Source organism: Periophthalmus magnuspinnatus, chromosome 23 (genome assembly GCF_009829125.3).
Source record: "Periophthalmus magnuspinnatus isolate fPerMag1 chromosome 23, fPerMag1.2.pri, whole genome shotgun sequence".
NCBI classification, from domain to species: domain Eukaryota; kingdom Metazoa; phylum Chordata; class Actinopteri; order Gobiiformes; family Gobiidae; genus Periophthalmus; species Periophthalmus magnuspinnatus.
In genome coordinates, this window is record NC_047148.1 from 20,566,760 (window position 1) to 20,593,374 (window position 26,615).

The 26,615-nt window shown below is 42.6% G+C and overlaps 1 protein-coding gene across 1 annotated transcript; it reads left to right on the plus strand.

Annotated features, from left to right (window-relative positions):
• The first annotated feature begins 137 nt into the window (after nt 1-137).
• Nucleotides 138-26,178, plus strand: LOC117391254 (probable E3 ubiquitin-protein ligase HERC1). The gene is given in 80 exon segments (XM_055231456.1): nt 138-206; nt 1,759-2,738; nt 3,255-3,350; nt 3,425-3,604; nt 3,674-3,886; nt 3,952-4,050; nt 4,129-4,225; nt 4,300-4,443; nt 4,520-4,647; nt 4,752-4,896; nt 4,975-5,146; nt 5,217-5,351; nt 5,500-5,665; nt 5,755-5,880; nt 6,574-6,798; nt 6,870-7,022; nt 7,093-7,225; nt 7,294-7,497; nt 7,579-7,779; nt 7,854-8,027; nt 8,273-8,387; nt 8,816-8,937; nt 9,016-9,192; nt 9,274-9,574; nt 9,651-9,696; nt 9,768-9,813; nt 9,897-10,150; nt 10,222-10,410; nt 10,509-10,629; nt 10,707-10,947; nt 11,054-11,220; nt 11,297-11,449; nt 11,528-11,625; nt 11,697-11,792; nt 11,868-12,035; nt 12,112-12,351; nt 12,424-12,507; nt 12,580-12,796; nt 12,932-13,232; nt 13,488-14,200; nt 14,272-14,485; nt 14,894-15,063; nt 15,415-15,498; nt 15,977-16,160; nt 16,240-16,367; nt 16,431-16,639; nt 16,710-16,969; nt 17,043-17,095; nt 17,190-17,384; nt 17,494-17,656; nt 17,757-18,006; nt 18,088-18,307; nt 18,388-18,659; nt 18,799-18,926; nt 19,049-19,176; nt 19,250-19,474; nt 19,567-19,694; nt 19,779-19,978; nt 20,062-20,152; nt 20,417-20,545; nt 20,653-20,751; nt 20,838-21,011; nt 21,093-21,374; nt 21,455-21,520; nt 21,579-21,704; nt 21,797-21,935; nt 22,079-22,260; nt 22,344-22,499; nt 22,582-22,704; nt 22,794-22,896; nt 22,984-23,153; nt 23,235-23,373; nt 23,460-23,629; nt 23,716-23,885; nt 23,966-24,131; nt 24,204-24,280; nt 24,628-24,880; nt 24,967-25,119; nt 25,279-25,584; nt 25,795-26,178. Coding segments are annotated over 79 exon segments (14,259 nt in total). The 5' UTR covers nt 138-206; nt 1,759-1,790; the 3' UTR covers nt 25,981-26,178.
• Nucleotides 26,179-26,615: the final 437 nt, after the last annotated feature.

Genomic DNA, 26,615 nt, shown 5'->3' on the forward strand with positions numbered 1-26,615 from the left:
TCTGGTCATGATGCTGCAAATGACACTTCGCCTTCCTCGACACACGGGGGCAGTAATGTAATATCAGCACAGCAGCATTGCCCTGAGACCACCCCGCTGAATAAGCCCTGACACTGGAGAAGGTTGGAAGTAGCTCCATGGAGGGAGAGCGCACTGGGACAGCGCAGGACGCGCAAAACACTCTCCCGCTGGACTTTACTGACAAGGTAACGCACAGGGCCCTGACAGCTCTGTGGACACTCAGCATGACACACATTAGCCTCATTTGAGTGGCACTAGCGGCGTTTTAGTGTTTGTGAGTCTGTACTCGAGGGGCTTGGTCTGTGGAGCTGTAGCTCTGCGGCTTTAGCTCCGCTGTCACCGCAGACGCACAACAACAATGACACCGGTGTTTGTAAATGTCACTCTGAACACAGCCTGTACACATGTTCTTTGTGTGTGCTGGGAATAATGTGGCTCAGACTAACACAGATGTAAGGTTTGGGAGAGAATGATACAGCAGAGTGTGCACAGAACAGCGCGCACAGCAGAGATGAGAGGATGGAGAGCGCGGGGGAGGAGGTGTCATTGTGGCTTTCATTTCTACTTAATGCTCCTAAACTGATTCTGCTGTTCTTTTAAATAATAGAGCAAACATGAAGTGCGTGTCATTGTATAGATTCAGTCTTGTCCAGAGCCATTTCCTCAGCTCTTTTTCACCAAGGCCTGTGTTAAATGATGAGTCCTGCGCGCGTCAGATCCCAGAGATGGAGCTGTTTTTCACTGAGACATGCCCCAGCTCTGGTGCAGTGGTGCATTATAGTAAAGTCACATCTGCAGTTTGTAAAATAATGTCCTGAGCATCCTAAACATCCTTTCAAATCATCCTTTAGGACCGGCTACTTTTTATTCCAATACACACAAAAAATCCCTGTAATAATTTAATCTATAATCATTTTGTTTGTTTTCAGTTTCTTGCAGCTCCTCAAAAGTGTCACTGTCAGACTAAGTTCTTTACTATATCAATGTGATGTTATTTTTGGACAGACTGGAAACCATATAGCCTCCAGAGCCCCCATGCCAACAAGAAAGTGTGCCATCTGTCTCACACATCTATCCTGTAAATGCAGATATGAGCTTCTTTTTATAGTGAATCCTTAAATTAAAATATTCTTCGACGGCACTTAGTAGTTAACGGTGCGCTGTGTAAGTTTTCTGGTGGCTGGTACCTGCTTCTCCCTCCCTGAAGGTCTTGTTTCTTTGCCTACAGTATGTCATTAAACCAATCTATTCCGCTATTATTCAGTTACAGGTGTGTTATTTGTGCAGTATTAACTCTGTGCATCTTTATAGCGCAAATAAGTGTGAGCAGACAAACAAACTGTGGCCCCCGTTGGCCTCTGCATGCGACTGTATCATATGTCAGGGCATCAGGTGATCATCTTGACCATAACAACTGCATTCTGGCACAGGCCTATGACCATATGACTCTTTGCTTCTTTCATAAACAGTGAATCATGGGTTAATTTAGTCATTTTATCTTCAGAAATGTATCATACAAATAAGCTCAGTAGATGTATGTGCGTCACAGATGTTTGGTAACACTCGTTTACTGGTGAAATGTGGAGGAGGAACTTATTTGACACTTGGCAAAACAACCAGAGAATTTTTTTCAGGCAGTTATATTTATCAAGTACTAATAATAGAATAATAATAATAAAGGAGGTTGTACTAAGTGTTGTTTGTTTCCAATAGTTGATATATTTTCTCACTTTCTAGGTTCATATCGCACATGTTTATAATGTCCAGTCATGATGCCAGGCCAGAACCCTTTGTTGCTGAAGTGGCAGGAGCATTTCAACAGTTCCTGGGCCACTGAGGATAGTACACAGACAGCCACTCGAAATGGGGCATCTGCACTTTACAATAAACTGCTGCACAACAAGGAAGTGGTGACACTAGCCCCACCTGTTCAGGAGCTGATTGGACCACGACTGCCAGATTTTGAATGTGAGTCTTGTGCCTCAGTGGAGAAGGAAGAGTATTTGTCATCTCTGCTTCATAGCCAGCGATGGCTGGCACACCGTATGCTGACGCAAACCTCCTACAGCTCCGGGCTTCAGCACAGGCTGGTAGTTCTACAACGAATCTTCTATGCACTGCACAGTAAATATCACGACAAGTTTCGGACACAGCTGCCTGCCCAGGCTACAGATACTGGGCCTCAAAATGGACAGGTGGAGCTGGCCTCTGAGCCGTTCCTCCCCAGTGGGATGTGTAAAGTAAAATCGGGCACAGATGTTTTGATAGAGATGGGAGTGCGCACAGGTTTGAGTCTGCTGTTCTCATTGTTGCAGCAGAACTGGAGGTTTGCAGCCTCTGTGCACCTGGAGTCAGTGCTGTGCAACGATGTGCTCGCTACAGCCTCGTCTGTGCTGGCCTCACTGCCCCCTCTGTCTTTGGCCAATGAGAACAAGATCCCCACTGTGGGACTGGACTGCCTTGCCCAGGTTGGTGACTTCCTGAAGAAGACGTCTGTCAGTAGCGGAGCAGGTGGTGCGGATGTAACGGGGCGGAGGCTCTCGCTGGAGCTGCTGCTGGGCCTGGCCATGCAGAGAGGCTCCCTCAGATACCTGCTGGAGTGGGTGGAGGTGGCACTGGCTGCGTCACAGTCCTGTTTTGCCTGTGACTCTCAACAGTCTGTCAGTGTGGGATTTGATGTCATCCATCAAACTCTTCTTCAGATGAGGCACTTTTCTGTATGTCTGTTTCTGATTTTAACATTCAGACACATTAGTATTTACTGGTATGTAGAGATGTCACAGATTTTAGTATTACAATTATTGTGAGAAACAATCACAATTTTACAATTATTCACAAATATTTGACCCCAAAATCAGTGAGGTCGATTCACTTTCATTCACGTCACCTTGTCTGATCATTATCTAGGCCAATTTTATTAAATCAAACTTAATGACGTTAATGACATTAACAGTCAGATAAAAAATGTGTTTAGGTTATTTTTTTGTTTTGTTTTTGTAGTATAGACTGAATTGAAAACATTTGCTGATCTCAGTGAATGTTTTTGAGTTCTGACTATTATATTATGACCTGAGTTATCACAGTTATAAATTAAACAAATAATCCAGACATCTCTGCAGAATTATAGCATCACTGTTTTTATTAAAAATAATAATAATAATAATAATAATAATTGAGGCTTGTGTAATGAACTATGAAAAGCACAGTTCTAAATACAGCTTGCGTCTCCAAAGGGTATACGAGGTGACTGTGTCAATACTCAAGTGCTGAAGAAGGATCTAGAAGGATATTGTCAGCTTTCACAGGCCGCCCTCTGCCTCTTTGAGGAGGTGAGAATCACTCAATTAACTGATTATGTGAAGTATAAAGCCACGTAAAGGCTCACCTTTCTTTTCTTAAACAGGTTTGTAATCTGGCGTCCTACTGCCTGTGCTCTTGTAATAATGATGTAATGCAGAGCACAGACAGTGATAATGTCATGGTTTATGTGTGGGGCAGTAACAGCAGCCATCAGCTCGCAGAAGGGACTCTGGAGAAAATCCTGCTGCCTAAACTCACACAGGGCTTCAGTGATGCACAAATGGTATGGTTTTCATAATAAGATCAGCACTTTTGTTTTATTCATTGTAACCAAGTACCAAATCATGTGCAGATTGAAGCCGGTCAGTACTGCACCTTTTCAGTGTCAGAAGATGGATCAGTGAAAGCTTGTGGAAAAGGAAGTTATGGACGATTGGGACTGGGAGACTCCAACAACCAGTCCATTCCCAAGAAACTGGTGTTGGAGCCTCACAGAAACATGAAGAAAGTGTCCTCTTCTAAGGGCTCTGATGGCCACACTTTAGCCATTACTGTAGAAGGAGAGGTTTGTAGTATTACATACTCAAGTTTAAGTATATAATATACACATTAATGTTCCTTTACCTTCAGGTCTTCAGCTGGGGCGATGGAGAGTACGGAAAACTAGGTCATGGAAACAGTGCAACACAGAAATATCCAAAAATTATTCAAGGGCCGCTTGTCGGCAAGGTAGACATCTTTTATTTATATATTTTATAAAAATACAGAGATAAAGGTGATACTGAAATGCATTTTGATGTGTTCCAGGTGGTGGCCTGTGTGTCTGCTGGATACAGACACAGTGCTGCTGTGACTAGTGATGGGGAGCTTTACACGTGGGGAGAAGGGGATTTTGGTAGACTAGGTGTGAGATTAAACTTCTCATCTCATACAAACATAAGAAACAGAATATTAAGTTAACAGCATTTCTCTGTCCAGGTCACGGTGACAGTCAAAGCAGAAATGTTCCCACTTTAGTGAAGGACATCAGCAGTGTGGGTCAAGTCACCTGCGGCAGCTCTCACACCATCGCAGTGGCACAAGATGGACGCACCGTGTGGTCATTTGGAGGAGGGGACAATGGTAGATGCTAAGAACACACACCTACAGCAGTTATGTTTGTCCTTAGAGTTCCTCATGAAACGACTCACTGTTGCAGGTAAACTAGGTCATGGTGACACCAACCGTGTGTATCGACCCAAGGTCATAGAAGCTCTGCAAGGCTTTATCATCAGGAAAGTGTGCGCAGGCAGCCAGTCTTCTCTAGCCCTTACCTCTGCTGGACAGGTGAGGTTTGTCATGTGTCTAAGGAAGTTGAATTCACTTGTGTTCTTCTTATCTAATAGTGAACGTCGTAAGTCATAGTGCGATCTATTTTTCTGCCCGTTAAGGTGTTTGCCTGGGGTTGCGGCTCTTGCTTAGGATGCGGTTCTTCTGAAACAACCTCCCTTCGCCCCAGGTTCATAGAAGACTTGAGTATCACCAAAATTATTGATATCTCTTGTGGAGATAGTCACTGCCTTGCACTTTCCCATGGTAAAGAAAACAAAAAAAAACATCCCACATTCATACTACACTGGATTGAGAGATTCTAATATAACTTTATGTCTTCAGAAAATGAAGTCTACGCTTGGGGAAACAACACAATGGGCCAGTGCGGACAGGGACATACCTCCACACCTATTACCAAACCGAAGAAGGTGCTTGGTTTGGAGGGCGTGTCAGTACAACAAATAACAGCTGGGACTTCTCATAGCTTGGCGTGGACAGCGGTACCAACAGACAGGTATTTATTATCTTCATTTAAACACCGCGTTTGTCTAAGCGTCTTCCATCACACTGCGCTCTTTTCCCAGGCAGTTGGTGGCGTGGCACAGACCCTTTTGCGTTGATCTAGAAGAGAGTACGTTTGTTTACCTGCGCAACTTCTTGGAAAATTACTGTGATGGCATTGAGAATCACACACCACCCGCTCCTTTTTTATCTAAAGGGTACGTTTTTTTTTTGGGTTTTTTTTTAGGACTCGTATGGTAAATTATAAAAAAAAACATTCTGCATCACTGATAACATATTTACTAACCACTTCTTTTAATCGTTCTAATCATTAACCCACTTCTCTCGGTCTCTTTGTACACTCAGAGATCATCATCAATTCCTTTTGTTGTGCATGAAGCTGTTGTCTATCCACTTGTCCTTGGCACATGCGGGTGGCACTGGTGCAGTTGTTTTGGGAGCCCAGAGCAGGCCTCTCCGTAACCTTCTGTTCAGACTTATAGATACCAATATGCCAGATGAAATACAGCAGGTGAAAACTGAGACTTGACCAAAATAAACCGTAAATAATATAGATTCTCCAAATGTTTTACAGTTTGTCTTTTTCTGTTCCGTCTCTAGGCTGTCCTGAATACACTTTCCATCGGGGCGTCGTTGCTGTTACCTCCGCTTAGAGAAAGAACGGAGCTTTTGCTGTCTCTTCTTCCCCAGGGCCCACATAGTTTGAACAGTCTCTCTAAAGGACAGGTTGGTGATGCTTTGTCCAGATTTGTTTTTTGTTACAGTGGTCCCTCGTTTATCGCGGGGTTTATGTTCCAAAAATAACCCGTAATAGGCGAAATCTGCGAAGTATCAGCTTTATTCTATATGTTTTTAGCTGTAAAAACCCCTCACCGCACACTTTATACACTTTTCTCACACAGGCGTTAACATTTTCTCACATTTCTCTCTTGTTTAAACACTCTCAAACCTTCATAGGCGCCTTTGTCGGTGCAGAACGTTTCATCGACATTGTGGGTTTTGCTGGGGAGAAAATTTGCAAACACACAGCACTTCAGAGTCAGTCTACAGTCCCTTAGCCAATCGGGACGCAGAACACAATGCCACACATAGAGCCTGGACTTTTTTAAAGCTAATCTAAAGACCTTTTTATTCAGAAAATCTTACTGTTGATGTTTTTTTAGCATTTAGCAATTAGTATTGGTTTAAAGTTCTTGTTTTATTGTAGCACTCTGAGATTCTGTGGAGTGAAGAGTGCATTATAATAAATGTGTTATTATTATAATTATTAATGCACGTTCATACGCTGTAAAAAAGCATGTAAAATTGCACTAAAAACTCGGTGAAACAATGATGCCGCGAAAGGTGAACCGCGTTATAATGATGGACGACTGTACTGGACTTTAAAATGTCTTCACGAGTTGTTTTTTCTGTTTGAAGCGTCTTCAGCTAGACATGGTTCTCAGCAGCCTCCAGGACCAAAACCACATCGCTTCTTTACTTGGGTACAGCAGTTTTGGGGAGGTGAATTCCCTGGGTCTTCCTGTGGCGCCCGCATCATCAGCCCAGCCTTTTTCCGTGTCCAGCGCCGGTGAACCCTATGACCCTTTACACATGGCAGAAGTCTTACTCAGGACTCTGCTTCTCAGTATTGGTTTTTACACGGTAGAAAAGTTTGCAAATGACTCTCGGGACAGTCTGTTGGCGGTTTAATGGATGTGGATGTTGTCTTGTAGGAACGCGCGTTTGGTGAACTGGAGAAAAACAGCGATAAACAGCTATCCACGGAAAGTCACGAACAGACCGATCCTCCGTCGCACTTTCACCAGCTGCTGTCCGGACTTCACAAACACCTGCTCGCTCATTGCTGCGTTCTCTCGTCTCCTGAGGTTCTTCCGTGGTGAATATTTGTGTTACCTTCTGTTATCGGTACTAACGCTGTTCTGTTCTCACGTTTAGGACGATAGCAGTGTGACGTTACTGTGTGAGCATCTATATCTTCTGCTGCCTTGCGCCGCCGAGACATTAAGGAGGTCGACGAAACTTGTAAATCAGAGCTTAATGGACAAACAAATTATGGAAAAGCTTCATAGTGAGTGAACGCGTTGTACAAATGTTACATGCTGCAGTAAAGTCTAATGTTTGTGTTATTTATTCCAGTGGTGCTGTACAACTCTGTGTCTGGCGGTCTGCTGTGCCAGGTTATGTACTCCCTCCTGCTGCTTCCTTTAAGTACAGTACAGCCTCTCCTGAGCCATCTGCTGGCATTGCTAGAGAGTCTTAACAATTTTACCAAAGTGCTGCCAGAAACAGCCCAGCAAGAGGAACAAGAGCTCAAAGTGGATTGTCAAAACTCAAACCAAGGTAAAAAAAATTTATATATTGTTTTGTCTTTGTAAGGTAAAATGAAATCAAGTAATGCTTCTTACGCTTGGATTTTTACAGGAAAAAGCACGTTACAGAATGAAGAGGAGTGTATGTGGGTTTGGCTGTTAGACTTGGAAAGATCCGTTGCGTTGGCTGTTGGCCGGTGCCTTGGTGGGATGCTGCTGGGCCCACCTCCCTCACAGCAGGAGACTGAATCAGAGGCTTGGCTCTCAAATATCTTACTGCGCAATGGACTTGAGGCCGACTTTGAACGTCTCGGTAGGAAATTACACGTTTTATATGTGTGGACAGTAGACAAAAGGTTTTATATTTACATGATTTTCTATATTTAGACTCCAGCATGGTGTGGCTCACTGAAGAGGTGCTGCTTGGGTCCAGTGAAACCAGGTTAACCGAGTTCACTTTGAGCGAAGAAACAAAGATTTTACTGGAGCTGGCCCTGGGGTCGAACAAAGGGGCAGCTCTGAGCCTCTGGCAGAATTTGGAAGAGTACGCTCACAGCAGAGGTAAATGGTTCTCTTTCAGTTCATGGAATCGACATTTATAAAGACATCCTCCTCACGAATAATAAAGGAGGTGCCAAATCAGTAAACAACAAGGTTCATTAAAGGGGCAGCAATGAAATGAATCACAAAACAGAGTAGAGGCTGCTGACTATTTCCCCGTTTTGTTTTGTTGGACAGTTTTGAACAAGAAATTTGAAGTGTCCCGTGTTCTTTAAAACTAATATGTTTGTTTTATTTTTATTTAGAGTGGGAAAGCGGAGGATTCGCCGGAGACTCCCTACTTCAAACAGTTTGTAGATGCAGTTTGGCTGTACTTCTCAAGCACACGGGGACACAGGAAAAAGCGTACTGGAAAAATGGGTCAGTGACACATTTTCACGTTTTCTTGCAAGTCATGTCTTATGGGATGCAATTAAACCTTTGGCTGGGAACCATTTGTGTATGCAGATAATGTAAGTGTGCTGATAAAATCCTTCACACAGTCGTTTACAGAGATGAACAGAACTGTGCTGAGACCACGATAATGTGCTCGTAATTCAAAACGGCAGTGTTCTGGGTATGGAGCTGTTTAGAGAGGCCAGTGAGCACGCTGGATCTGTAGTGTAACCTGTTAAAGACGAATAAAAAGTCTAAATCTGGATACTACACCTTGAAATCTGAGGATATTGATCTAATGTGGTTAAAGTTCAAGTCTGTGTATTTCATTAGCGATAAATCTTTCTTTAAAACAAACATGTCACAGGGTTAAAGTGTCTGAAATGTTCTTTTTTTTTTTCTCGCACACACAGATATGACCCCTGTGAGCAGCTGATGGATGTTTACGAAACTGTGTATAAAGTCAGAAGTGCATTGTTGGCTTATAAAAACGTCCCGATGACCTCACAGGTGCTTTCTTCAATCAAACTGGTAATTCACTTCATATTTCATTCAAACTAAGGTGTTATGATTATTTGACGTTAACTTTTATTAAATCAAACAAACCACACACCCCAGTCTTCTCAGAGCGTTGAGGCCGAGGCAGAAATAACAGGCATATCGTCAGAAGATGCGGCGAAGAATCTGGAGCAGCAGTCGGCTCAGTGCGTTGACGTGCAGGTTCCAGCAAACCACAATGAGGAGGAGGTGGCGGGGGACGACCCGTGTGGGAACCGCATGTATCTGTCAGGTAGAAAGCTTCCCCGTTCGACTCCATTCTTGGTGTGTGTAAATATAGTTAAAAAAATGTCGTATTGCTTGTTTTTCGTAGAAGTGTTGGAGTCCTTCATGGCCACTCGTGAAGCTATGCATGTCCAACAGAATGTGACGGTGTATGAGTCCTTTGGCACGTCTAACCTCCCCGGCAGCGTGGAGAGCCCTGGCAGCCCAGTGCTTGATTCTGATCTCAAGCAGCAGTCGGACAAACAACAAGCATCAGAGCAGAGCTTGTCTTATCCTGCTGCGTGCCATCTGGTGGTGTCCCGCTGCCTCTTTCTTTTGCTGGGTGTAAGGGCGGCATGGGTGGAACCAACTGAAAGGGAAAATAGTCCTACTACAAGCACCGCAGCGAGGTTAGTTTGGACGTGTTTGGTGTTGCGATGACAGTGCTATAGTTGTGTCTCATACCAATGTTTTTGTTCATTTCAGAAACACCGTGGCTGACTCCTTGCTGTTCACTGATGGTCAAAAATATGTGAGACTTTTTTTTTAGTATCCAGTGTTGTTATTTTCTCTTTGCGTCTAATACATTTTCATTGTTTTCAGACTGGTCAAATAAAAAACACACCTCTGTGTTTCAAAAATGCAATTGGTGAGAAATGGTTTATATTTCCCATTTATCAATTGTAAATATGTAGATTTTTTACCTAGTGTTCTTTTTTGTTTTTCTTGCAGGTCTTCCTCTGTGTTCTCTGGGGGTGATGAAAGAAGCCTGGGATCGCTTGAGGCAGTGCATTGGTCCAGCCACATCACTGTCTCAAGATGGTAGCAATACATCTTATATTGTTAGTCAAGTTTTTGAATTTGTTTGTGGAAGTCTGGTCCACGTGCCTGAATCGTCCTCCACATGGTACAGTGAACAGTCGTATGCTCAGGCCGACCCAAAGGCCATAACATGTGCAATACTGCAGCAGCAGCAAAGGGCTGAGGTACAGCATGTTTTTATGTGCCACATTTTAATAAACAAAAATCTAACTTTGTTCTGTTTTTTTGTTGTCAGATGCGACTTGAAGCACTTTGTCAGATGTCATCTTTCTTGTCTAAAATGGAGGAAAAAGGCAACAGTTTCCCATCGTCCACTGCGTTACTACAGTCTGTTCAGTTACAGTTCCTCTGTGGCTGCTTTGGTTTGGCCACACAGATTATCACCTTTCACACTGGGGCAAATTATGAAACACAACACTACATGGTACTTATTTCTCTACAATAAATATTAAGTTATGTTAACTAAAATGTTTTTTCCACAGCCCTGAGTAGATCATTATTAATCTGTTGTTTTCAATCTAGACTGGCACACATTCAGCTTCCATACACACACAGAGAGAGCTACAGGCTGCAGCCCACACCTTTTACCAACAGGTGGCGTGCTCGCTCAGGCAAAGAGTCTTAGTGGAAAAAGAAAATCCAGGTTAGGATTTTCTTTAAATGCTAAGATTAACACAGCATTTAAAAAGCATGTTTATACTCTGCTCTTCCTTCGTGCAGGTTCTTCTCAGCACCTGCTCCTGGCTTCAATGTTTGCACTGAATTTCTGTTACCAGCCAGTTGACTTGGTGCTTGTCATCAAGTGTGGCATCCTTGAAGTTTTGTCTTTGCTGACCAACAACAGCTGTTATCTGGTGAACCAGGGCTGGTTTGCTGCATCAGCATCAGCCCACGCTCTGCTCAATGGGGCCGTTAAATTGGCCTGTGCACGTTTGCTGCAGATTTTAACAGTAGCTTCAAGGTGAGGGTGTGTAATTATGTTTCACGTTTGGTTTTGATGGAGTAGTTTGCAAAATTAAAATGTTGAAAATGACGTAATATTGTACTCATTATGTTTTTTTCTGCAGCTCCTGTGAGGAATCTTTACCAGTAGAGATTTCAATTGAGCTCATGGAAGTAATGTGTGAACAGCTGCAAAATATCCTGTTAACTCTGCAACAACTACAAGCAACAGACAAAGGAACCGCTGACAGACAAGATCTCAGCTCCAGTGTCTTTGATACAGAAAAAACTGGTGACAAAACACATTTTAATTCATTATTGGTCGTATTGTTTGATTTACGATGATGGAGAACATTTGTCTTTTTTAGGAACGGAAAACAGTAAAGTGGTCGAATCCCAACTTGCTGATTTCCTGGTATTTCTGAGGCGCGTCCTTTCATCAAGAGTTATGAAACGACTCTCTACGTTTCAAAAATGGGTTGAGCCACTTATAGCCATTATATCACACAAGAGTTCTTTAGGTAATATTTCAGAATCTGTAAACAATGACTTTAACGTGCAGCTTGACTTACTTTTTCCTGTGCGTAACACTTCTTCAGGTTCTTCATGTTTTCATAGTCTCCGGACGCAACTTTTGGCCTTCCACATTCTAGAAAAATTACTACCTGCTTGTTCTGAACCAGATCAAATCCAAAAGGTACGTTTGCATTATTTTGGCTGCGTACTACCCTCGTGACATTGAGTTTATAACTGTTTTTTTCCTCTCAGATTGTTAAACAACTCTTTCAGCTCCTGTCTGTTTACATGTGGGAAGAGCCTTTGACTGAAAGGAAACACGGGGAGACAGTCGATATAAATACCACGGTAAAAATAGCTTAAGTTACACAAAGCTGCGAACAATATCAATATTACTTCTCTTCTATAATAACCTTTTCACAGAATCCTGGTGGTCTTGAGGAATGTATTGGAATCGGGGAGTTTTCATTTGATCCACACAAACTTATATGTTGCACTTTAGAGAGTGGAAACATTCTCTCCCATGGCTCAGGTGGGAAAGGCTACGGTTTGGCCACAACTGCTATCACTTCGGGTTGTTTTATATGGAAGGTAAGAACACTTTGTAAAAGGAAAATTGGCACATGAACATTTGCTAACAGTAATATGTTTCTAATTCCTTCCTTAGTTTCACATCACCAAAGAAAACAGAGGCAATGAGGGCACATGTATCGGTGTTTCACGCTGGCCAGTCAGAGATTATAATCATCATACCACCACCGACATGTGGCTGTACAGGGCTTATAGTGGGAACTTGTACCATGGAGGGGAACTGGTCCGGAGTCTTCCCTCTTTCACCCAGGGGGACACCATAACCTGTATCTTAGACATGGAAGCACACACTATATCATTTGCTAAAAACGACAAGGTTTGTCCAAACAGGCCTCTATGATGTAACAGACTCCCCTTGACCCTGTGTTTACTCTGTGTGTTTTAATAGGACCCAAAGCTGGCATTTGAAGGTGTGTCGGCCTCTGAGCTGTATCCCTGTGTTTTATTCTACAGCAGCAACCCTGGAGAGAAGGCAAAGATTCACTTTTGTCTTTGACTGTCAAACAAATAGTATAAAAACTATTACTGAATGATATTTTTACAGGTGTCCCTGCATGATCTTCAGATGCGAGGAGTGGCAAGTAATTTACTTCCTGGAGAGCCACTCTGCAGTCCCCAGACTACTGTTCTTCTTGAGTCCACTTTACAGCTTCTCCATAAGCTCCATCAGTGTGATCACTGGTCCTCAAACATTAACCAGCACATCCACACGCAGCTGGAACTCATCAGTCCACTCGTGAAAGATAAAGATTTTGGACAAGGTCAGGGAACTAAATCTAACTGAACACTGGTGGAATTGTTTTCACTTTCATGTTGACTTATGCAACTATATGTTTTATCAACATTCACTTTAGGTTTATATCAGAAAAAAAACAAAGTTTATGTGTTTATCACAGTTTACTAATGCTTTGCAGGTCAGAGACTCGAAAACAGAAAAGACGATGAAAAAGAAGTGCCGTGTGATGACACAAGTGAACGTCTTCCACATGGAGGTTTTCTGTCTGAAGCCAAACTCACAGCTCTTTGCACTGAGGTGTGGCCTGTGCTGGCAATGATTGGAGGAGTCGACAGTGGGCTCCGAGCAGGAGGTGTGTGCAGACACAGGCCCAGTGGGCGCAGAGCCATTGTGCTAGGCATCCTCAAAGAGGGAAGCTCACTCTGCAAACTACAGTGGGAAGAAGGAGATCTTTCTGTCAGGTAATTTGCCACACCCTACATATTAATTATCAGCTGATAATTTCCCATTAACATTCATAGAAAGGCTTTTACATTTGTCATGTCTTGATTTTTCCTTTCTTTTTGTCTTATCTGTCTTGCTGTTTTTTATGATTTACTGTTTTCTATTCTTTTCTTTCTTCCTCTTCTTCGACCTTAAATCCATTGAACACTTTCACATCTTTCCTGATGTCTCCAAAATGTATCTGTGGCTTGTCATCCCTTTCAATAACTAAGCTACATGAATTCTTGGTCACCTAGCGACACACCCATGGTCTCGCTGGAGCCGTGCCAAACGACCTGCTGTGATGTCACCCGACTCGGAGGCCTTAAGCCGATGGTCCTGTTAGATCTTGTGTACCTCATGGGTGTGCTGGAGGAGCATGGATGGATAGGAACTGTACCAATCTCTCCCAAAAAGTTTTCAGAATGTGAAACGCAGTGTTGTTTAGATGAAGAAAAGGAGGAAGACGATGTTTGGCAGACAGAGGAGCAAAAAGTGGAGCAGCAGTTTCAGTGCGACCCTTTTCCTTCCCCAACCAATGATGTTGTCAGTAAGAATGAGGAATATCAGGATTTGATTTCCCATTCCCAATCACCAAGAGGAGATGCCTTTTCCCAAGAGATGAGAGCGGTCAAAGTGTCATACCTCCTGACTGCAGCACTCAAGAGCCTCAATGTCATGTTCAGCTGTGAAAAACTGTCCGACTTGCTGCTTGTAGCTAAAAAAGAAGCGTCAGTCCCCAACCTTGACCAGCCCAAGACTCCTAACAAACAATGGGATGAAAGTGCTGAACTACGCTCAGTGATGCAGTATGTGGTTCAGAGTATGGTAAAATGGGCAGTTCGACCGTGTCCCATCAAACAGAGGGTGTCCCTGTCAGATCTGGAGAGGGCTCAAGTTATGATCTACAAAGGAGCGCTCAACGGTCTGTGTGGTGACGCCAAAGGTATTAAATCATGAATAAACATTATATTTTAGATACACAGATATATGTAACAATCTGACTTGCGTTTGCAGATTCTGGCCACACTATGTCCTCGCTCCCCATTTCCAAGTCGTCCAGTTCAGTCTCTTTGTACAGTGCGGGGTCAGAGGGAACTGCCATATTTGGTCAGTCTAACAGAGCCTCCGTTTCATCGTCTAACACTGATTTGGCCACGTCTCTTCCTATGTCCTTGCACTCAGACGGTCTGGACAATTTCAACCCTTTCCTCCCGATCAGCCTTCTCCAGTAAGTTGTACATTACCGGTAAGAAAAGCATTATTTGCACAAATCTAATCTACACAAATCTAAAAAATAAATGTAATCTAGAATATATATATTTAAAATGTGTTACTGAATGTGGTCCTGTGTCTTTCTACAACAGAATTAATTCAGATATTCAGGATGTAGGTGAGGATAATAAGAATGTAAGACTGAAGCTTGCACTGCCCTCGACTAAGGTTTTTCTGAAGTTGTTCTTCTAACCAGGCCAATGAAAAATTATTCTGCTTTGTAATTCTGACTGTTGCACCCCACAAGCCGAACTGTGTTTAATATTAAACCTTAGACAGAAACATGTATGACACATAATACACTTTTGGCAGGTCTGTAGCAGTGTGTGGACGTCTTGTTCTAATGCATTTTCACTTACTTCAGACACATGGTGCTTACACGGTTCCCCACTCTCACTGGCCTGGTTAGCTCCTCCCCCATGCTTCACCCCTGCTTCAGCCTGGCCAGCTCTGCTTCGTGTGATGCTTTCACAGAGCAACAGACTAGCTTCATGGAGCCTGGCCCGTCTAGTACTCAGGCCAGAAGCAGTCTGGGTAAGAAGTTCTTTACAAAGTTTGGACAGTTTTTGACATTATATCTTATAAGAATGCATTTAGTAAATAACATTTTTGCATGGCATTATAAACCTGATGCAAAGAAGTTGTACACAAAACGATCATGGTGAATTAACGGGTTTTAGTAATAAATGTTAGAACCTATGGTTTTCATCATGGGAAAGTACAGGTTACACAGTAAAACTGCATGTACACTTAAACTAACACACTATTTGTGTTCCATTTTTAAAATGTCAAATTTGTCCTTGTGCTTTTTACTCTAAAAATGTACTTAACATGTGAGTTCGTTTTTGCTTTTTGTTTGTTTTAATTCTCTTTTTCACCCACTAGAACGGACACAAACATTTGTCACCAGCCGTTTACTAGAAATGGGATTCTCTTTAAGACATATCTACTGGGCTATGGAGGCAGCAGGTACTGCTCTGTGTAATAATATGGTCAATACTGTGTTTTATAGGCTTCAGTTCAATATAATTTGAGTTTTACCTTTTCTACACTCAAACATTTTTACAAACCCTGATCCAAATGTTGTAGCATGATTATCCAAAGGTGTAGTTTTTTTAAATATACATTTGTCCAAGTCCATGTTGTTTCTGTCACCGACCCCCGGCATAAAAGTCTGTTCTACCAAACCTTCAGCAGGAGGTTGGTCTGTCCTGTGCAGAGCATCATAGTCTGTCCTACCTGTTCCACCCTCTCCCTCCTGCAGGAGGGGACAGTGACACATATTATTTCAGATTGTATTTCTCCATGTTTTCTGATGTTGATCTGGACTGATCCTGTATTTATGGATGTACTTTTGCATCCATACAAGTTGTTTTGCTCATTTTCTGCTCCTGTGACACAATTATTTCTTTCTGGATTAATAAAGATATATTTTATGTTATATCAGATTTATCAGGGGACTTTGACTCTCAGACCATTGAGGTGTTGGCCAGCTGGATGCTTGAACACCCCCTGACCGAGGAACAGCAAGCTGCCCATTCTCATCCAGAGAGGGCCCCAGACACACCATCTCCTGATGGACCAGAGACTGTGCAATGTCCCGAACGGCCCACCAGTCAGACCAATGAAAGGTATTGCTATTTGGCACCTGTTGCATGATTTTCTCAGCTGAAATCATATAATAGATGAAAATGTGGATTTTTTTTTCAGTATTTTGCCTGGGCTTGACTGGATAGAAAGAGAGAATGTTTTAGATGTCCACTTGACCAGAAATCGCCCCCCTCCAGCACGGAGGCGCCGCTCAGGACCAACCCAGAGAACCTCATTTCGAAGAGCAGGTTTGTTTCAGTATCACAATATTTTAATATTCATACAGTGTATTAATACATTTTTATTTTCAGATATGCCATTAACCAGTCCCCTGCCACAGCTGTACCAACCTCAGACAGGATCCACTGAATGGGCAGAGCAGGTGGAGTTCCACCCCTACGCCACTGAAGAGGAGTCCGAGTTGGACTTTATGGAAGATCCTTATGATGAAGAATCTTATGAGGATCTGCTTACCTCTTCATTTTTCAATTTAGAGAGAGATGCACTCCAGATAGTTGAGGTACTTTTGAATAGCCAGTCCTTAGTGGGGTGTTTAATAAATATTATTACTTACTTATACTTATTTTTAGGCTGGTGAAGAACACAGTGAAATGGTCAAATGTGAGCTGTGTAATACACTGACCCTTCAATTTAACAACCACATAAAACGGCGACACCCAGGATGTGGACAGAGTGCTGCTCGTAAAGGCTACGACAGCACAGGGGCCTATGTCGATGTCTGGTTCAAAGGAGAGTGTGGGTCCAATTTTCCCTTCTACTTGCTTTGCAGCTCATGCAGAGAAAAATATTTGGCTGCAAATATTAATGAAACTAATTCCAAACATGAAAGGTAATATTTCAATACTTTAAACTGTGCTGTACTTGAATGTAGGTGCCAGTAGCTTTTTTTTTGTTTGTTTCAGGATCAAAGGTGTCACCTCTGATCTCACTGGTCAATTTGACGGCACATCAGACGGTATGTTATATTTTAACTTAAAACTGTCTTGAATCTATTAAACTGGCTAAAAACAGTATGTTTTTTGTAATGTTTTTTATGTGGTCAAATGAAGACGATTGGGATCTCAGTCACTCAGACTGTGTGTCAGATAAACTGACTGGACTGGAGGACTTTGGGCTCCTGCTGAGACCCCTGGGCTTGAATGAAAAGAAGCTGGTGCCAGACCCCATTGACTTCTCTGAGCCAGACCCACTTGGAGCCCTCGTCTACAACTCTGCTGGTTCTGCAAAAGCTGTGGGGGCAAAAAGTATGTTTATAGGGCATTAAACTGACACTTCCCACCAGTGATCTGTAAAATAGAACTGCTATTTTTAGTGAATTAGGCAACATGTTAGCATATGTGCATTTTCCAACAGGTTCTGCTCAAGAGCAGAAAAACTGTCTGAGTCTTGGACAGCAGGCGATGTCCCTGAGGGATTCTCAGGACAGGCTGAAGGCACTGAGACGAGTCACCTCCACTGTCCAGATCCTGCTCGCGTACAGCATGGTGATGAGAGCTCTGTCTCAGGCTGCCTCAAGGTGCATTCTTTATTAACATTTGGCACTTCATTTCCTAGATTTATATGTAATAAATGTATATGTAATATATAATATGTATATTCACTTGATTTGTTCTCAGTGTCACAGTGGGAAGCCAGTCGAATGGTCTAGAGTCTTTGGGCCTGGCGGACATTCGTGTGCTGGTGCGGTTGATGGTACTTGCGGCTGGAGGAAGGGCTCACACCTGTGTTGACAAACAGACCAGTGTGAAAATGATGCAGACAGAGCGCAGCAGCCCCTCCTGCCTCAACTTCCTCACCACAGCCATTGGCAGTGTTGTGTCTCACAGCCCCATGGCCTACAGACAGCTCGTAGAGATATGCACTCGTGTAAGACTATTCTGTTACATTATACTTGAAAGTAAACTAACCACACATGCCGTCTTAAAGAAAGACTGTTTTTGTCTTTAGGAATTAATGGCTGCAGCTACTGGAGTGAATATTGGAGTAATTAGTGATCCACAACAAAGACTTTGTATAAATACAACTGCAATGGGCCAGTGTAGTCAACAGAAAGACTATAATGACCAAAGATCTTCTACTTTCCTCGTCACACAAAGTCTGGTGTCTTTGCTCACAGAAAAGGGCATTCAGTGCTACAGCCAGGAGCGGTTTGAATGTGAGCCTAATGGTAAGAGCATCTAATAAAAATATTTATGATTTATAAAATGTTTTTACATGTAAGTTTTGAACCTTTGTACTTTACAGCAGATGTAAGACAGGAGGGTTCTTCCTCATCTCTGCCTTCATCTCCTCTACCTCACCTGGTCAGAGTGGGTCCTCTGGAGTTATCAAATGCACTGGCTGCATGTGTCTTGTCTGCTCACCTCACCAACTCACACCGACACTGGGCAGCGCAGCAGCTGGTGCAGGCGTTGGCTGCGACGGGCAGAGAGAGCCTCCCCCGACCCCAGACATACAGTGACCTCTCTGGAGATTTGAGGAAATGTCCTCTGAGACGTCTTGAAGGGCATTATAATAAGGTCAATTAACATACCTCTGTATATTATTTCTACTACTGCTTTATTATCTAATTATAACTTAATTTTGCCAGTCACTTTTTGCTTTAAATCCGACTTGACAGTTCATTTAGACTTTGTAAACTTTCACTTTCTTTTTTAGGTGGTGAGTTGTTCTTGGAACAATGATCAGAGTTTCCTGGCCACCTGCTCTCAGGACAAAGTTGTGCAATTGTGGAATATCAGAGCAAACGTTGTGGAGTTACAAAACACCTTCTCATGTGTTGCAAGGTATTTTTTGTCATTTTGTAAAATAACACATAGGGTTGTTTCAAGTTGTACATTTGGTTTACGCTGCTTCATGCTTACGTGTGTGTTTTTTTGTTTGTTTTGTTTGTATTCTGTTTTTACAGCAGGACTGACTGGTCAAGCACAGAGAGATCTGGCAGAGGCCAGCACATGGCTCCTATATATTGGAGCGCTGGGGGAGATTTTTTGGCAACTCCAGAGAACAAACTCATAAGTATTATGTACATGAGGGGTAAGCTATCCAAAAGAGGCTTGATATGTTTAATGATGCTGAGATGAGCTTAGACGTCCTTGTTCCTCTGCAGGCTCTCACTGTCACGTGGAAGCCCAGTTGTCTCGGGTCACAGCCCTTTGTTGGGCACAATCACTCAGCCTGTGGGGTCTTGACCAGCCGGGCTGTGACAGCAGGCCTGGTGCTAATCTTCTGGTTGGACGGCTTGATGGTTCACTCTGCTGGATGCAGGTTACAATGCAGGAAATAGACTTGAATGTGAGAAGCACTGAACTTACCCACTGCTACCGGAAGGAAGGTACAAGGACTGGGCAATATTGAAATGCCACACACAAAAAAGAAAAACAATATCAGTGCAAGCTCTTACATTTTTGTCCTTGCCCTTGTCAGCTCCCCAGTGTTTAGCCTGGTATAGTGGGGACAGACCGTTTGCAGTGGGATATCCTGATGGAAAGATCCTTTTGAGCTCCACTGACACTGATAAAGATGAGCAGCCTGAAGTATTAACTGTTTACTCGGTTTGTGCTAATTTTACTTTTACTTTGAAATTAAATGTGATATAATTCATCCTTCCCTCTAAATGGCCGTCTGTTATTGTTTAGGAGGGTGTAATGTCTCTTAAATGGGACCCCACTGGACAGTTGCTCCTGTGTGTCAGCCGCTCAGAGCTGGTCAGGATAGTGGGACGGTCTGGGTCAACATGGGTCACTCTTCACTCTCTGATGCACACAGGGGTTGTTAATACCACAGAGTGGTGCCCTCTCCTGGGCAGAGGACCTGATCCCAGGCTCATGATGGCAGTGTGAGGCAGCTAGTTTCACTATCCCTACCTATCCTGATTATATTTTAACACAAACAGCACTTTAACAGCACTTTCTTTTGTAGGGGTTGTCAGAATGGCTCTGTGTTTGTCTGGACTCTACCTCAGCCAAGTCCATCAAACAACTTTTCCAGCAATGACAACAGTACTGTCAAGGTCAGTTTTACACTCTGTTTGATGTTTTAATCGCTAGGTGGGCAGGGGTTAGCATGTCAAATGTCTTAAAATTCAGTCTTCTTCCAATAAATGGCCCTTTTGTATCAATAAGCCACTTACCCAGTTTAAATCAGTGCAGTCATTCAGAATGATCTCCTTCATTCATTTAAGCCATAGGCTTTAACCATTGTTTAGCTCGATCTTTCCTGCAGTGCATTATACTGTGTATTTATTTACATTTTATCTTTTTTTTCTTTTCAACAGGACCAGGCAGTTTGTGTGTTTGTTCTTCATGGTCACATTACAGCTGTCAAATCACTTTCCTTTTGTCCCAGTGGACTGGCACTGGTTTCAGGAGGAATTGGAGGCCTGTTAAACATTTGGTCTTTACAGGTTAGGGCACAAACTTAATATGAATGCACTAATTTGCTAATTTGTATACTCAATATCTTTTCAAACGTGAAAAATTCAAAATCATTTCCGTTCCTCTTTCCTGTCAGGATGGTTCAGTCTTACAGACAGTCACAGGTTTGGGATCAGTTGTCAATACCATCTGGATCCCAAATGTCGGGGTAACTGCCTGTTTTGGAAGGTCAAAGGTATTTGAAGTACTACAGTAAACTTAAAATAAAGTGAAATCATTGTAAAGCAGCTATGTGTTTTGTCCTCTGCTATTTTTCCTTAGGATGTTCTACTGATTTGCTGCACACCTGAGTGGATTCAACAGAACCATGTTCTGGCGTCGTGCCGTATGGCTCTTAGAAGCCAGAATATTTTAGGCTTAAACAGGGCACCCTGCCTGGCTGTGCTTCTGGAGAGACTCCCTTTGTTGCTCCAGGAACAATACAATTATGAGAAGGTGCAGGTCACTGGTTAAACTTGGACTTAGCTGTTGTGAGGAGCCATAAAACATGACTGCATGTTTTTGTATCTTCCTCAGATCCATGTGACATCTGGTGACCAGCTCGTCCACAGTGCCTTTCTGCAAACGTTGGCTTCGGTGGCTGTTGGTTTGTCATTAGAAAAGCACTTGTGCCATTACCTTTTACCACCACATTACAGATCACCTGATTTCCACTCGTGTCCATCTGAGTGGAGCTGGCTGAGCTTGTACGCCACCACTGTCCGCACCGCTGAATCTATTTCCAGTGGCACAGGCTTCCCAGACTCATTTATGTTTGAGTTTGAGGACATTATTGACAAAGAAACTGCAGTTGCTCTGGTGAGTGAAAGATTTAATAAAACCAGCCCTAAAGATCTGAGACTTTAAACATGATTAAAACGTGTGAATATATTTGCCAGGATAATAGTAAATGGAGCTTCAAGATGGATGAACAGTTGATGTCTTGGGCCACAACTAGACCAGAGGTAACTGAAATCACAGTGTAAAGAATGCAATGAGAATATAAATACAATTTTTTATTAGGATTGGCAACATGGTGGGAAGAGTGAAGTTTACCTCTGGGGAAATGGGCGATACGGTCAACTGGCAGGAAAAGGGTCAAATCTGATGGTTCCCACACTGGCCCACACCCTGTCTCAGACACAGCAGGTAACCACGATCCTCACGTTCTTAGTTTCTCTTTGTCGGCTGTAATTTTTTTAAGTTTAGTTTACAAAACTGTAAACGGCTGGTTTCTCTAGGTTGTATGTGGTCAGAACTGTACCTTCTTGGTACTGTCCAATGGGAATGTCCTGGCTGTGGGCGAAGGACAATATGGCCGACTGGGACAGGGGAATTCTGACGACCTCTATGTGCCCACCATTATCTCTGCATTTCAGGGTAAGCTTTTCACAACCTACTGTCTTTGATTGTAGAACTATTTAATGTTTACATTTATATAATATTTAATAATACACACAGTGCATATTGTAAAGTCTCATTTGGATAAACAAAACTCACAAACTGTTTATGATATGAAACAGGTTACGTTGTGACTCAGTTGGTGACATCTTGTGGTTCTGATGGACACTCCATGGCCCTGACTGAGACTGGAGAAGTCTTTAGTTGGGGAGATGGAGATTTTGGAAAACTGGGCCATGGCAACAATGAAAGACAGAGAAGACCTAAACAGATCGAGGCTTTACAGGGGGAGGAGGTCATTCAGGTAAACATGTGATCCACAGTTTGTCAGATTATGATATTTTATACTTTTTCTTTCTAACAGACTGTATAATTGTCTTTTTTAAGCTCTCCTGTGGCTTTAGGCATTCAGCTGTAGTAACAGCAGATGGGAAACTGTTTACCTTTGGCAGTGGTGAATCTGGCCGTCTTGGTCTAAGGTCAACATCTAATAAAATGCTTCCAGAAAGAGTGGTTGCTCTTGAAGGGTATCACGTGGGTCAGGTGGGACCAGTAACAATCTAAGACTTTAATTCAATTAACTTCATAATTACACTGTCATTTTAAAACTGAATATTGTGGTCAGGTTTCTTGTGGCCTTAACCACACTCTGGTGGTGTCACTTGATGGGATGGTCGTGTGGGCGTTTGGAGACGGTGATTATGGAAAACTAGGGACAGGTTCTTCTTCTGCAAAATACTACCCACAAGTAAGAATGTTGCAATAAATAAAAATTTACGTTTTTAATTCTTACTTAATGTAAATGCAGCCTGTACTAATTCACTGGTTGCTTTTAAGAAAGTGGAGCAGCTATGCAACATTGGAATTAAGAAGGTCAGCTGCGGGACCCAGTTTTCTGTAGCTCTAGCGTGTGATGGACATGTGTACACGTTTGGACAAGGTACTGTCCACATATACTTTATGATAGTACTTCAGAAATCTATGTTCTGACCTGAGCTGGTAATGATCTTTTCTTTTGTTCTCAAAGAGCGTATGATTGGCCTGCCAGACTCCATGCTTAAGAATAAGTCAAATCCTCAGGTGATTCCAGCTTTTGAAGGGCTCTTCATTGAAGACATTGCAGTTGGCTGTGAACATGCTCTTGCTCTTTCTTCCAATGGAGATGTTTATGCCTGGGGCTGCAACAATGAGGGACAGGTAAAGTTCTTATGTATTATTTTTGGTTGAAAATACATCAAACTTTATCCAGAAAAACACTTACTCAAAATGATTTTCCAGCTTGGCCTCGGTCACTGTAACCCAGTGAAAGAACCCACCCTCTTAACCGTGCTCCATGATAAAAACATCCATCAGATCTCTGCTGGCCGCTGCCACAGCGCAGCATGGACAACACCTACTACCTCAGTGAAAAACTCAGGTGCACATAACTCACACGTAACAAATGCAGTGTATCCTGAGTTTTACAAATGCACTAATCATTACATTTTGAATGTTCTTTGCAAGATGGTTCAGGGCATTTTCAGCTGGGCCTTCCTCAGTCAATTCCACCTCAATACAACACTCTGAAAGACTGCGCACCAAACATACTGAGCATGCGCCTTATGGTCCTCTACCACTTCTCTGACCTCATGTACAAGTCGTGGAGACTTCTCAACCTGGACACTAAGAATCTGGTAGCCAAAACAATCTCTATCTAAATTGAATTGTATTAATTATTTGTCTACATATATTTATTTGTTTAATGTTAAACCCTGTCCAGGTGTCTACCTCGCGCTACAGTTTAGGGACAAATGCCATCATCCGAGGTGAGCTTCGAGGACTCCTGTCACCCAAGGTTAACACTTTACCTTTGGTCCGCTCTATTGGCCGAACAATGACCCAGGGTAAAACATATGGTCCACAAATCACAGTGAAAAGGATTTCAACCAGGTAAATTACACAGCATTTCATTACATTTCTCTGTAAGTGCTTATCAAATACAGGTCATGTATCTTTTTCTATATTCACAGGGGGAGATCGAGCAAACCCATCTTTGTACAGATCGCCAAGCAGGTGGTGAATCTGAACCCTCTGGAGCTGCGGCTGCCTTCAAGGGCCTGGAAGGTCAAGCTGGTTGGAGAGGGAGCGGATGATGCGGGAGGAGTGTTTGATGACACCATCACAGAAATGTGCCAGGTGAGATTTAGAACAGCAGCTGATGATGCCAGCTGTCACTTTTTATCATTGCTTACTTTTTATTTGCACTAGGAGCTGCAGTCCAGTGTGGTGGATCTTCTCATTCACACTCCCAACAGCTTTGCAGATGTTGGCAGCAACACTGACAGGTGCATAGATCCTAACTAACATACACCCTGTGACACTGCTCTGCTAAAATACATAATAAATAAGACAATATAAAATGTACATGAATCATAATTCACAAAATCATATTTAAAGTGCTAGTACTTTAAGTTTGTGTAACGTTTAACTGCTGAGACAGACATATTCCCCTGAAATAATGTATGACTAAACATTTATGGTTTATTATTTGAACAGTTGGTATTAGTTTGCACAATACATTATTCAGCTTTAATTTAACATCTATGAGCCTTGCACGGTGTTTTTCTGTCACACCACTGCTAACTTCTGTTCAGTCTATAAGCTCCAATATGTTTTTTTTTCTGTATACAAGGTTTCTGTTGAACCCCGGAGCTCTGTCTGACGATCACATGATTCAGTTCAGATTTTTGGGCATCTTAATGGCTGTAGCTATACGCACCAAGAAGCCACTGGACCTGCATTTAGCTCCCTGGGTGTGGAAACAGCTCTGCTCAATACCACTGGCAGAAAGTGACCTTGAGGAGGTGGATGTGCTGACCTTTCGCAGTCTGCAGGGCATTCTTCATCTTGAGAATAGTGGGATCACAGATGAAAACTTCCATGTGGTAAGCTGCTGTAAACTAATGTAAGTAGGAAGTTTCACATTCTTCCTTTTTATTTATTTAGAAAATGCATCTGTTTCTCATTTAAGATGATTCCTCTGGACTCGTTTATGGCTCACAGCGCTGATGGAAGACTTGTGCCTATAGTTCCTGGTGGCCAGAACATTTCATTGAGCTTTGCCAACAGGACTGAGTATGTGGAGCAGGCTTTGTACTACAGGCTGCACGAAATGGATTCTCAGGTAAGACCTCGTTTACACTCACATAGTTTGAACAGGTTACGTGCGAGTAACTGATCTAAGAAAGAGCGACAGGCCAAATACTAGAATGCTTCCTCGAAAACAGCTGTTCTGTGCACATTTTGAGTTGATTTAAATCTGACATGATTTTGTTGTTTGCAGGTGTCTGCGGTCAGAGAGGGCATGTCCACCATCATCCCTGTGCCCCTCCTCTCCCTGCTGACAGCACAGCAGCTGGAGCAGCTGGTCTGTGGCCTTCCAGAGGTCTCTGTTGAGATGCTGAAGAAGTTGGTGCGTTATCGTGACATCACTGAGAGCCAGCAGTTGATTGGTTGGTTTTGGCAAAGCCTGGAGGAGTTTACCAATGAAGAGCGGGTTCTTTTTCTGCGTTTTGTGTCTGGAAGGTCCAGGCTACCTTCCAACCCAGCAGATATAAGCCAGAAATTCCAAATCATCAAGGTTGACAGGGTAAGGATTTGTGTTGCAACAATATTATTGATTATTTAGTAAGTAAGCTTAAACAGCGAAAGGAGGCACATAAAGAAGACCAAAATGACCTCACAATTCAAAAGCTTTTAGTCCACATGTTTTGTCATATTTAGTTACTACACTATGTGAAGTATTTTTAAAAACAAAAAGTACTATACACATCTTGAGTGTTTCTTGTTTCTTTTTCAGCCTGTTAATGGCCTCCCCACAGCTCAGACGTGCTTCTTCCTGCTTCGCCTGCCCCCGTACACAAGCCAAGCCATCCTGGCGGAACGGTTACGTTACTCAATTCATAACTGTCCTTCCATAGACATGGATAACTACATGCTGACTCACAACACGGACCCGGCGGACAGCTCTGACAATGAGGACTGATGCAATTCACCCACATAATGGAGAAATGAATGTATTTTCTCTGATGCCATGCATTAGATGACTTGACAATATTATAGCAATGGTGCAGTTATAAACTGTTATAATGTTTGAATCCATGTGCTGCTGTTTTGACTTTTGTTTTAATACAGTGTAATTATGGCCATCCATGTCCTTAAGTAAAACTACATGGAGACTGAATATTTATTTAGTTGTTAACAAGCTAAAGAAAGATCTAAATGTGCCTCTTAGTTATAGTTAATATGCAATTATTTAATTTACACTATTTGTGAGAGTATTTCTCACAAATCTATGAAGATTTATATAAAATCCTCACAGTGTAAAGCTCGTGCACATAACTGTTGTAATAAATATTTGGTGAGGTCATTTCTACAATGTTTTTCACAATGAATTAGTGTTTTACGTGGTCCCCAGGTATTCCAACGAATCTCATCATGCCTGAGTTTTGTAACGATTTTAGAGGCAAACAGGTAGTAGACATGTGCATGCCTAAAGTCACTTATGAAGCTGTAGTTAAGCCTGTATAGTTCTCTGCTGAACAAACATGAGGTCCTGTTCTCCCAACAGCAGCACTGTCTCATACCTTTAATGAACACAGGGGGGCGATGCTGTTGTTT